The sequence below is a fragment of the Corythoichthys intestinalis genome, chromosome 13 (assembly GCF_030265065.1).
Source record: "Corythoichthys intestinalis isolate RoL2023-P3 chromosome 13, ASM3026506v1, whole genome shotgun sequence".
NCBI lineage: Eukaryota > Metazoa > Chordata > Actinopteri > Syngnathiformes > Syngnathidae > Corythoichthys > Corythoichthys intestinalis.
Window position 1 is genome coordinate 46791878 of NC_080407.1, and position 12641 is coordinate 46804518.

Genomic DNA, 12641 nt, shown 5'->3' on the forward strand with positions numbered 1-12641 from the left:
GTTTCACTTCCACCTCCAAGCGCAAATACCACCAATAACCCCCTGACTCCAAGAAAGAGGAAAACAGTCACCAGATGAAGCAAAAAAAAAAAACAAAAACAAAGAAGTCCATGTGTGCTTGAAGTGGGGATTTCCTCACCTTATTAGGGGCAGAAAAATGAACAAGTGCAAACACTGTAATGTTCTACTCAGTTCTTTAGCTCATGATACAAATATGACCATAAAATCGTGACTTTCACATCCTTATTGTAGTCAATCCTGCAATCGGTTTTGGTTTTCTGAACTTATGACAAGTGACGTGTAGTCATAAGTGTGGTTTGATCATTCAAAGCCTCAAGAAAAATCCAACTTATGACTTCAAACAAGGGCCTCTAGATACCACACAAAGCGCGCTCTGCTGTCCAAATTTGTAGAAGTCAAAGCGGGACAAAAGGTTGGGACAAAAATGCACTTGTAGACAAGAGTATTTGCCAGTCATTTATTTGGTTGGACCATAACGACAGCACATACAGAGCTAGATTTCCTTAGGCCTCGACAGTGAGCGTGAACTTCCCCTGCACCTGCCTGAGAGTGGGACAGTCCAATGTGGCGATCAGACTGGTGGTTCCTGGCCTCTGCGGGGTGAAGGACTCGCTCCAAGTAAGGGACGAGCCTGCAGTGATGAGCCTGCAGCGACCGAAGACAATTGGGAGTATTTTAACGAGGCAAAATTTAAGCTAGCCGAGTCATCGCTCGTATTTGAAATTCCGGAAACAAAAACCAGGTGACCCCCCCCCCCCCCCCCCCCAAAAAAAAAAAAAACTCACCTGTAGTACTTAAACTTGGGAAGCATGAGCCCCGCTCCTTCCATGCGAATGTAGACATCCTCCAAATTAGTGGTTAACGGGTTTGTAAATTCCACCGTTGCGAACATTTCCTCGCTGACCTTTGCGATTCCCGTCACCTGGGTTAGGAGGATTGGACGTAAGAAATGGGCTTACGGGCAAGTCAAGGTGACGTCGACGGGCGCACCTTAACGTTTAGTTTGGGATTGCGCGGGCGGATTATTTTCATGGCGCTGATGATCTGTCCCGTCTCGGTGACTTTCCCCGTCACCATGAAGTGCAGGTTTGACTGCTCCACCATCGACTTCATGTACCGCTTGGCTTCGACGGTCACGGACTCCTTCGCGCCTGCAGACCGCAGCTGTGTCGGTTTTTTGGGCTCAACTGAGTACAATCCCTGACAAAAGTCTTGTCACTTATCCATTTTGTAGAAACAATTGCAAATAACCTGACTTTTAATTATGCAATCGGTTTCAGAAATTGCTCATATAAAAAGCTAACTTCCCAAATGATGTTCAATGTACAAAAATATTTTTGTTTCACTGAAAAAAGATTTATCATTTAATGAAGACATAAAGGTCAAATTTTGGCAAGACAAAAGTTTTGTCGCCTACAAAAGTAGTGTGAAAATTGAACAAAAGAATGTACTTCAAATACATAAATATGTTACATAACAGAAGCTGTGAGATCCAAATTTAATATTTTGTATGACTTCCTTGGGCTTTGGCAAGGATTCATACAATTTATTGATGAAGTCATCAGGAACATCAAAGAAAGCAGTCTTGCATGCCTCCCAGAGTTTATCAACATTCTTGGGTTTCGTCTTCCATGCTTCCTCTTTCATCCTACCCCAGTCATGCTCAATGGTGTTCATGTCTGGTGACTGGGCTGGCCAGTCCTGGAGGATCTTGATCTTCTTTGCCTTGGGGAACTTTGAGGTAGAGATTGAAGTATGCGATGGAACACCATCCTGCTGCAGAATGTGTTCCTTTTTATGGTTAGGAATGTAAAGAGGCAGCTAAGATTTGTTGCTATTTCAGACTATTTATCTCTCAGGGTGCAGACAATTAAAAAACCTTGTGGCATTTGCGAAGGCCCACAGCTTGTCAAAAGGATGGACGCTGGAAAAGTGGCAAAACGTGGATTTTTCAGATGAATCTTCCATTGAATTACAACACAGTCGCCGCAAATATTGCAGGAGACCTACTGGAGCCCGCATGTATTTCAATCTCTACTCTGAGGTAGAGATTGAAGTATGCGATGGAACAGCATCCTGCTGCAGAATTTGTCCCTTTTTATGGTTAGGAATGTAAGAGGCAGCTAAGATTTGTTGATATTTCAGACTATTTATGTTGCCTTCCACCCTGCAGATCTCTCGCACACCCCCATACTTAATGTAACCCCAGACCATGATTTTGCCACCACCAAACTTCACAGTTTAGTTGCAAAAGGTGGATTTTTCAGATGAATCTTCCATTGAATTACACCACAGCCACCGCAAATATTGCAGGAGACCTACTGGAGCCCGCATGGATCCGAGATTCACTCAGAAAACAGTGAAGTTTGGTGGTGGCAAAATGGTCTGGGGTTACATCCAGTATGGGGGTGTGCGAGAGATCTGCAGGGTGGAAGGCAATAGAGCTGGGAATCTTTAGGCACCCAACGATTTGATTACGATTACGATTCAGAGGCTCTGATTCGATTATAAAACGATTATTGATCCACCCCCCTCCTTTAAATTTTTATTTTATTTTATTTATTTTTTTTTTTTAAATATTTTGTACATTAGTTCCAAAATTGTTCAAAAATCCTCTCAGGCTAAACCAAACTACTATTTCAGTATCAAGTTAACATAAAACAGTAAACAAATATACAAAAATAACAGTAAATAAAAAAACTCCAGTCCTCATTCTGTATCAGCAGCTTTAAACTACATTCAATTAAAGTTGTGAATCAACTGTTACAGTTGTTAAAATTGCTCCCGTTATTCCATAATTTCCCTTCTGTCTACTTTTGTCAAAGTTTTAACACTATTTAATCATTTAAAGATAGATTCAAGACAAGATTCTGCCGATTTAGGAGTATTTTAGATAAAAAAGTTAATTAGGTTCGCTACAACAGCCTTCGAGAGAGGTCTACTGCTTTAAGATGGCGGCTGTTTACTTACGCTGGAAAGTCTGTCATTTCGCATCTCTGTTCAATATTATATGTGCTAACACCGACGTCGTCTGTCATTTTGCATATAGCTCTACATATATATGAAATCTACTGTAGCCGTATGTTTGTAGCAACTAGCAACTGGGCGTTGTTTGTAGAGGCTGTCAGGCACAGTCAGGTGTGATTGTTTTTTTATCTAATGGCATGAGTTGAACATGATATTTACTCTCGGTCCGTTCCTCATTGCGTCCCAATGACCGTGCTGACTGTGTTTTACTTCCGCTTTACCTGGTATAATTCAATAATCGGAATTTGGATATTTGTGAATCGTTCTCGAATCTTCCACGGCCGAATCGCGAATAATCTAAGAATCGGAAATTTCGCACGCCTGTAGAAGGCAACATAAATAGTCTAAAACATCAACAAATCTTAGCTGCCTCCTACATTCCTAACCATAAAAAGGGACAAATTCTGCAGCAGGATGTTGCTCCATCGCATACTTGAATCGCCACCTCAAAGTTCCTCAAGGCAAAGAAGATCAAGATCCTCCAGGACTGGCCAGCCCAGTCACCAGACATGAACATCATTGAGCATGTCTGGGGTAGGATGAAAGAGGAAGCATGGAAGACGAAACCCAAGAATGTTGATAAACTCTGGGAGGCATGCAAGACTGCTTTCTTTGATGTTCCTGATGACTTTATCAATAAATTGTATGAATCCTTGCCGAACCGCATGGAAGTCATACAAAATACTAAATTTGGATCTCACAGCTTCTGTTATGGAACATATTTTTGTATTTGAAGTACATTTTTTCGTTCAATTTTCACACTACTTTCTGTAGGCGACAAAACTTTTGTCTTGCCAAAATTTGACCTTTTATTATGTCTTCATTAAATGATAAATCTTTTTTCAGTGAAACAAATATATTTTTGTACATTCAACATCATTTGGGAGGGTCTTAGCTTTCATATGAGCCATTTCTGAAACCAATTGAATAATTAAAAGTAAGGTTATTAGCATTTGTTCCTACAAAATGGATAAGCGACAAGACTTTTGTCAGGGACTGTAGATTCTAACTCTTTCGTGCACACGCTTACTGCTGGACGGCCCAATCTTGACGCTGGGGGTCGTGAACAGGAACTCTGAGCTGACGACGCCCGTGTAGTAGATGACGCTGCCGCTGACGTACGCTTCCACGGTACGCCGCTGGTCGCTGCGATTGACGAATTTCAGATTCAATTCAAAGTCGTCCCCGACGTTGACTTCCACGTTGGACAGAAGCAGGTCGACGTCGGCCGGAGGGAGCTCAGATTTCTCTCTCTTACAGTTGTACGTCTCTGCTTTCTCCAGGACCGTGCGCTCCTCAGCGCTGCCTTCATGTCATTTCAAACTCACGTTACATCATCTTTACAGATAAACAGCGTAAAAACACAGCTTCTTGCTAACCTTCGGGGAACTTGTACTGATCCGTGATGTCACGGCTACTCAGCGCGCCAGGAGCTTTGGTCAAAACCTTTCGACCGACGTGGCTTCGATTCACCTTAACCGGCTCCAAGGTACCATCTTTCCGTCGGGTATAAAACACCATGTCACTGTTCACCTGCAGGCGTGAGGAAACTATGACTAATATGCTAGCCAAATGAATGCTCTGGCTAAATCAACATTGGGAAACACTAGGCTAAAACAGACCCACCTCCGCAAACACAAAGGCTGCATCAAAGGGGAAGCAGATTTCACCGTGTTTGATGGCCTGAATGGATGCCGGGCCGCATCTGTACAAGCCTTCACGGAGAGGAGACGCGTTTGTGTCACTGCTTCTCAAGAGTCGGGCAAGTTTTCGTATGCGCGTTTACCATCGCTGGTCTCCTGCGGCGTCGCATCCACAACTTGCCAACCTCCGAAGCCGGGCCGCAGGTCCGGTCTGGACATGTAGCATTCGTTCCAGCAGTGATAGTTCCTGGGAAGGTGAGATCACACTTGAATAGGTTCTATATACTGTACAGTAGTATTAAAAAGTATGTGAACCTTTTGGAATTTCCCACATTTCTGCATAAAATCACCATCTATGTGATCTTGGTCAAAATCACACAGATGAAAAAACAGTGTCTGCTTTAACTAAAACCACCCAACCATTTATAGGTTTTCATATTTTAATGAGGATAGACTGCAGACAAAGACAGAAGTGTGAAAAATAAGTAAGTCAACCCTCTTTCTAAGGAGACTTGAAGAGCAATGGAAACCAATTTTTACCAAACAATTTAAGTCAGGTGTGTGCCTAATCATTAAAGAGTGGTTTAAAGCTGCCCTGCTCACCTGGTAATAACTGTCTTGATGAGAAGCATTGTCTGATGTGCATCATGGCTTGGTCAAAAGAGGTCAATCAAGGATTGTTGATTTGTATATAGCTGGGAAAGGTTACAAAACCATCTTCAAAAGTCTGGATGTTCATCAATCGACAGCCAGAGAAGTTATCTACAAATGGGAGAGAATTTGGCACTGTTGCTTCTCTCACAAGGAGTGGCCGTCCACCAAAAATGACGCCAAGAGTTCAGCGCAGAATACTCATGGAGGTAAAAAAGAACCATAGAGTGTCTGCTAAAGACTTACAGAAATCACTGGCACAGTCCAATATCTCTGTGCACACATCAACTATATGTAAAACTATGGCCAAGAATGGTGTTCATGGGAGGACTCCACTGCTGTCTAAAAAAATATTTTCACTTGTTTAATGTTTGCAAAAAGGCACTTGGACACTCCACAGAGGTTTTAGCAAAATATTTTGTGGACTGATGAAACCAAAGCTGAATTGTTTGGGTGTAACACACAATGTTATGTGTGTAGGAAAAAAATGGAACAGCTCACCAACATCAACACCTCATCCCTACCGTGAAGCGTGGTGGAGGGAGCATCATGATTTGGGGCTGTTTTGCTACCCCAGGGCCTGGACAACATGCAATCATTAATGGAAAAATGACTTCCAAAGTAAATCAACTTCAGAATGGTTTCGGAAGAACAAAATACATGTTCTGGTGTGGCCAAGTCAAAGTCCAGACTTGAAGCCCGTTGAAATGCTGTGGCATGACAGCGATTCATGCCAGACATCCCAGGAAACTGACTGAACTGCAGCAGTTTTGTAGAGAAGAATGGGCCAAAATTAGTCCTGAAGTCTAGATGTTCATCAATCTACAGTCAGAGAAGTTATCTACAAATGGGGAGAGTTTGGCATAGTTGCTTCTCTCCCAAGGAGTGGCCGTCCACCAAACATGACGCCAGGAGTTCAATGCAGAATACTCAGGGAGGTAAAAAAGAACCCCAGAGTGTCTGCTAAAGACTTACAGAAATCACTGGCACAGTCCAATATATCTGTGTACATATCAACTATATGTAAAACTATTACCAAGAATGGTGTTCATGGGAGGACTCCACTGCCGTCTAAAAAAACATTGTCGCTCGTTTAATGTTCGCAAAAAGGCACTTGGACACCCCACAGAACTTTTAGTAAAATATTTTGTGGACTGATGAAACCAAAGTTGAATTGTTTGGGAGTAACACACAACGTCATGTGTGGAGGAAAAAATGGAACAGATCACCAACATCAACACCTCATCCCCACCGTGAAGCATGGTGGAGGGAACATCATTATTTGGGGCTGTTTTGCTGCCTCAGGGCCTGGACAACATGTAATCATTAATGGAAGAGTGAATTCAAACGTTTATCAGGATATTTTGCAGGTAAACCTGAGGCCGTCTGTCAGACAGTTAAAGCTAAAAAGAGGATGGATGCTGCAACAAGACAATGATCCAAAACACAGAAGTAAATCAACTTCAGAATGGTTTCGGAAGAACAAAATACACGTTCTGGTGTGGCCAAGTCAAACTCCAGACTTGAACGCCATTGAGATGCTGTGGCATGACCTAAAGACAGCGATTCATGCCAGACATCCCAGGAAACTGACTGAACTGCAGCAGTTTTGAAGAGAAGAATGGGCCAAGATTAGTCCTGATCGATGTGCCAGACAGGAAGCGTCTGGTTGAAGTTATTGCTGCCAAAGGGGGGGCCACAAAATATTAAATATGATGGATCACTTACTTATTTTCCCCCCTTCTGTCATTGTTTGCATACTCATGAAAATATGAAAACCTATAAATGTTTGGGTGGTTTTAGTCAAAGCAGACACTGTTTATTCATCTGTGTGATTTTGACAAAGATCACATTTGATAATTTAATGCAGAAATGTGGGAAATTCCAAAAGGTTCAGATACTTTTTCATACCACTGCAGTTGTTGAGGTTCATGAACAAGAGGGGGAAGGGTCTACCAGATGGAGTCCCGGGTACGGCTGCGATCTATCCGGCCGTTTTCATCCAGGATGATATCAGACTTCAGGTTTCCGTCGTTGTCATGAGCGGAGTAGTAGTTTGTGATGACTCGCGACGGGATACCCAGGCAGCGCAGGACTGCCAAAAGAGACTTATTACTTTCAGGCAGGAAAATTGGTCTAATTTTGCAGTCCTACTCACAGGTATTGAAGACAGCAGCGTAGACCCAACACTGAGCGTAGCACACTGGCATCTTGCTGTTGGCGTAAGTCAGGAGGATTTCGGTGCTGCCGGTCCATGCCGTGGGCGCCACCCCATAGGTGTAGTCGCCGCTCCAGTTTCCCACCATCACGCCATCGTCGTCGCGAGAGTCCAACTGCATTTGTTTCCATCATTCATAACAAGCTAAAATAATCTTATGCTTACATTTATTATCTCTTACCATGGCGGAGGCCTTTCTAGCCACCTTGATTGGGTCCCCTCGATTAATGATAGGCATCTCAGATCTGTCCAAAATGTACAGGCAAGCATCTAGAATGCCGTGGTTGAACTAAGCACAGAAGAAACAATGGGAATGTGAAAAAACACAGATTAGAACATGGATAGGATCATAAACCCCTGTAGACCACCTGGCCAAAGTTCCAGTGTCTCTCTGCGACATCGTCATAGGAACCATGGTAGATGATTCCAGTTTCCGCCATCACGCACTCCTCCCTCTCAACAGCGTCGTTTAGAAACACTGCATCGGCTGAAGGAAACGTTTTGGTGACATTTTGGATGAGCACTTACGGAAAAGCTACTAAAATACAGGCAGAACTCACTTGCCACCCACGGGTTGAAGAGAACATACATGTACCGGCTCCTATCCCTTCTGGTCCTGCGGATGCCATACGGAGTGGCCACGGCCACGTACAACTGGTACTTGCCGACAATGCAGTTGGCGGCGGGGGTCACGCCCATAGTGAGCACGTTGTCAGAGGTCTGGATGACGCGGCCCGGCCAAGAGCTCTGTCTGTCGTCGCTGGGGAAGACAGGAATGTAGGTGTTCTTGCTGTACTGAGGACTGGAACCTGAGTGGCAATGAGAAGAATTACAATCAGTTTACCAAACAACGTGCTCGCGGATGCGTCGACTCACCGATGACAAACTCCACCGCGAACTTGTCCTTGTCCGGTTTGTACGGGCGGTTGAAGGTGATGTTGACTTGGAACTCTTGTCCTCTCCGGACAATCAAGTAGTCGGACTCGTACGACCCCGTGTGATGGAGAATCTTATTGCTCCCGTCTCGTTTCTTCATCATGTCCACATTCCAGATATCAAGGAACTCTAGAAACACATGTTATGGTCAGATCTTGTCACGCTAAATATAATATTGTTTACTGTACGCACAATGACAATCAAATTCCATGTCTAGACTACGATGACCTATGCGAATTACAGTGGGGCAAATAAATATTTCGTCAACCACCAATTGTGCAAGTTCTCGTATTTGAAAAAATTAGAGAGGCCTGTAATCGTCAACATGGGTAAAACTCAACCATGACAGACAGAATGTGAAAAAAAAAACAGAAAATCACATTGTTTGATTTTTAAAAAATTTATTTCCAAATTAGAGTGGAATATAAGTATTTGGTCACCTACAAACAGGCAAAATATCTGGCTGTCAAAGAGGTCTAACTTCTTCTAACGAGGTCTAACGAGGCTCCACTTGTTACCTGCATTAAATCACCTGTTTTAACTCATTATCGGTATAAAAGACACCTGTCCACAAACTCAGTCACACTCAAAACCCCACTGTGGACAAGACCAAAGAGCTGTTGAAGGACACCAGAGACAAAACTGTAGACATGCACCAGGCTGGGAAGACTGAATCTACAATAGGTAAAACGCTTCGTGTAAAGAAATCAACTGTGGGAGCAATTATTAGAAAATGGAAGACGTACAAGACCACTGATAATCTCCCTCGATCTGGGGCTCCATGCAAGATCTCACCCCGTGGCGTCAAAATGATAACAAGAACGGTGAGCAAAAATCCCAGAACCACACGGTGGACCTAGTGAATGACCCACAGAGAGCTGGGACCACAGTAACAAAGGCTACTAGCAGTAACACAATGTGCCGCCAGGGATTCAAATCCTGCACTGCCAGACGTGTCACCCTGCTGAAGAAAGTACACGTCCAGGCCCGTCTGCGGATCGCTAGAGCGCATTTGGATGATCCAGAAGAAGACTGGGAGAATGTGTTATGGTCAGATGAAATCAAAATAGACCTTTTTGGTAGAAACATAGGTTCTCGTGTTTGGAGGAGAATTGCATCCGAAGAACACCATACCCACTGTGAAGCATGTGGGTGGAAACATCATGCTTTGGGGCTGTTTTCCTGCAAAGGGACCAGGACGACTGATCTGTGTAAAGGAAAGAATAAATGGGGCCATGTATCGAGATATTTTGAGAGAAAATCTCCTTCCATCAGCAAGGGCATTGAAGATGAGACGTGGCTGGGTCTTTCAGCATGACAATGATCCCAAACACACAGCCAGGGCAACAAAGACGTGGCTTCGTAAGAAGCATTTCAAGGTCCTGGAGCGGCCTAGCCAGTCTCCAGATCTCAACCCCATAGAAAATCCGTGGAGGGAGTTGGAAGTCCGTGTTGCCCGATGGCAGCCCCAAAACATCACTGCTCTAGAGGAGATCTGCATGGAGGAATGGGCCAAAATACCAGCAACAGTGTGTGAAAAGCTTGTGAAGAGCTACAGAAAACGTTTGGCCTCCGTTTTTCCCAACAAAGGGTACATAACAAGGTATTTAGATGAACTTTTGGTATTGACCAAATACTTATTTTCCACCAGGATTTGCAAATAAATTCTTTAAAAATCAATGTGAACAATGTCAACAATGTGATTTTCAGTTTTTTTTTCTTCCACATTCTGTCTCTCATGGTTTACCCATGTTGACAATTACAGGCCTCTCTTTTCAAGTGGGAGAACTTGCACAATTAGTGGTTGACTAAATACTTATTTGCCCCACTGTATTAGCTGTCAATCCTGCATGCATATCTTACTACCCAAGCGTGACGATGTGACAGGCTGGCGGAACTGAGCGGAATTCCTTCAGTTTGCCTGTCAGTCATAGTGTCACCCATCCTGTCAATCATATGCGCAAACTGTAGCGTGTTTGCGACAAGATAAGAAGTTTTGCCGCTTGGCAGTGGTGGCAAAAGTACTTGACCTTTGTGTTTTAAACTTGAGGTACAGACAATGGAATTGAACTAAAATACTGTATATTTATAGGTCGAAGTAAGTTAAAGTATTGCAGCTTTACCAGTCCTCACCAGTCAAAGGTGGAAGTCCTCTCGGGCCGACTGCACCGAACAGCTCAAACTCAGGGAAGTCCGATTCGTCCGAGTTGGAGTTGGCGGCTGGAGCGGCAGCCCGCCCGCGGCTGCTCACCTTGGGAGGAGGTCCGACAGGAGTCAGGAGGGCCGGAGAAGGGTCTGCAGCGGTGGTGTCAGGTTGAGCAGACATGTCGCCGACGTTTCACACAGAGAGGACTGGGAGAGAGACGAGTGATATCATGGCTTTTATTATGATTCCACCTACTCTCCTAGGAGTTGAGGTCCGGGGTTTTTCTACATGTTTTACCAACCTGGAAAAGTTATGATCAGAGCTTTTGTGGAAAACCGCAATTTAAGTCCACCCAGGAACCAGAAAGTTTGGGATTGCCTTGCCCATTTGTCATGTCAACACAGTCAACTCTTGGCATTCGTTTTAGTGATGCACATGTTCACAATTATCCTCTCTGAATCACTGCCTCATGCCCAACAAATCCAATTGAACTCCATGGAGTCAGTACAGTTCTGTGTTGTTGTTTGTTTCTCAAAAAACGAAGAAAGGTACCACTTGGTTGTTTGCGTAACACCACGAAGGAGACACGACCAAGACTTACCTGAAATCACTAACTATGTCAAGACCAAGACTGACTGAATCTTTAAGTGATAAATTCTGAGACCAGGCCAAGACATTCAAAATTTGTCAAAAACCAAGACCTGTCTCAAGTGTCCAACACTAGTGAATAAGTCTTAAAATTGGCAACCTCTGTCTCAGGCTATTTACGCAAAGAAGGTTGTGACACGTCCTCATTGACAGCAAAGCTCTATCGCAATCGACCGTTTGGAGCTGACGACAGTGTCCCTGAGCAGCTACATGAACATGCAAATGTTTTCGGAACAAGTCGACATCAAGAGAGCGAGTTAGAATCAATTCTCACCAAAATGCTTGCAAAGGGTCTCCAAGTGTGAACGCACCTTGGTGAAAGACTGGAAGCTTTCGTCTGCCCTCTCACACTGTTCTTCTTAAATAGCGTAACTTTCCACGCGTGTGTCAGTGGGCCGGACCCCACAGGGGGTGTGACCCTTGTGTGTGAAGACAGCCAGTCCAACTTTGAGACGGACATGTGGAATCTGAGGTCTAGCCACGGCGCTTCTCTCATTGCCAGGAAAGACCGAGTCGACACCTGTTTGACAAACATTCTTTTCAGGTACGGAAAAGAGTACCGACGCCAGCGACGATGATTCCAGCCAGTTTTGCTTGACTGAAACCTGGCTCCTTGGCCGCAAGACAATACATTTCCTCATCCCTCCTCAAGTTTGGCAGTCCCATGAAGCGGTCTACTTGTCGACAGGACATCCATTACACTAATCCTCACCAGACTTCATATGGAGTCTTTTAGCGCAAGGCCAATTCTGTTTTTGCTGGAGTGAAGTCTGGGTTTAAATCAGAAAGAAATATAATGGTGGTAATCCCTCCAAAAATACTCCGAGGAAGAGTGGACCAAAATATCTCCAGAGATGACTCACTTGTAGTTGGACAAAATGCGGAATTCGGCACAACCACGCCTTAAGACTCCATTCACTCCCAATTGAATCTCGATTGATGATCATTATTTTGACTATTGTCGTGGGTTTTTTGTGGCCTTCTTGGAGACTAACTGATCACCTAGAGGAGGTGATGTAGAAATGAGAAGAGTACACGATGGTTCTAGTTCAGGGGTGCCTAAACCAGTCCTCAAGGACCGCTGTGGGTCCTGGTTTTTGTTCCTACTGATCGAGCACAGACGGTTTAACCAATGAGGTTTCTGCTAAACAAGCAGCGCCTGACTACAATCAACCGATTAGTGCAAAGGTGTCGTCCTATTTTGTTGGAAAAAAATCCTGTACCCACTGTGGCCCGATGTGGAATAGTTTGGGGACGCCTGTTCTAGTTGAACAAGCGGAAGCTTTATCAACTAGAATGAAACAGTTCATATGGAATCTCACCAGAATTAAACTATGGGGCGCCGTTTGTA

General features: G+C 44.1%; 1 protein-coding gene across 2 annotated transcripts; it reads right to left on the reverse strand.

Moving 5' to 3' along the window:
* Window positions 1-474: 474 nt before the first annotated feature.
* f13a1b (coagulation factor XIII, A1 polypeptide b) lies at window positions 475-12480 on the reverse strand. 2 transcript variants are annotated; one of them, XM_057855525.1, is made up of 15 exons: window positions 11565-12480; window positions 10630-10848; window positions 8437-8625; window positions 8121-8369; window positions 7929-8047; window positions 7742-7849; window positions 7501-7675; window positions 7299-7437; window positions 4835-4938; window positions 4675-4763; window positions 4428-4581; window positions 4079-4354; window positions 1012-1172; window positions 807-943; window positions 475-666 (listed from the first exon to the last, which is right to left on the reverse strand). In XM_057855525.1, exons 2-15 carry the CDS (start codon window positions 10820-10822, stop codon window positions 525-527), a joined length of 2235 nt encoding a protein of 744 aa, XP_057711508.1. In that variant the 5' UTR covers window positions 10823-10848; window positions 11565-12480; the 3' UTR covers window positions 475-524. The 2 variants fall into 2 exon arrangements, with proteins under 2 accessions (XP_057711508.1, XP_057711509.1); XM_057855526.1 differs by lacking the exon at window positions 11565-12480 and adding an exon at window positions 10944-11378.
* Between the last annotated feature and the right edge of the window lie 161 nt (window positions 12481-12641).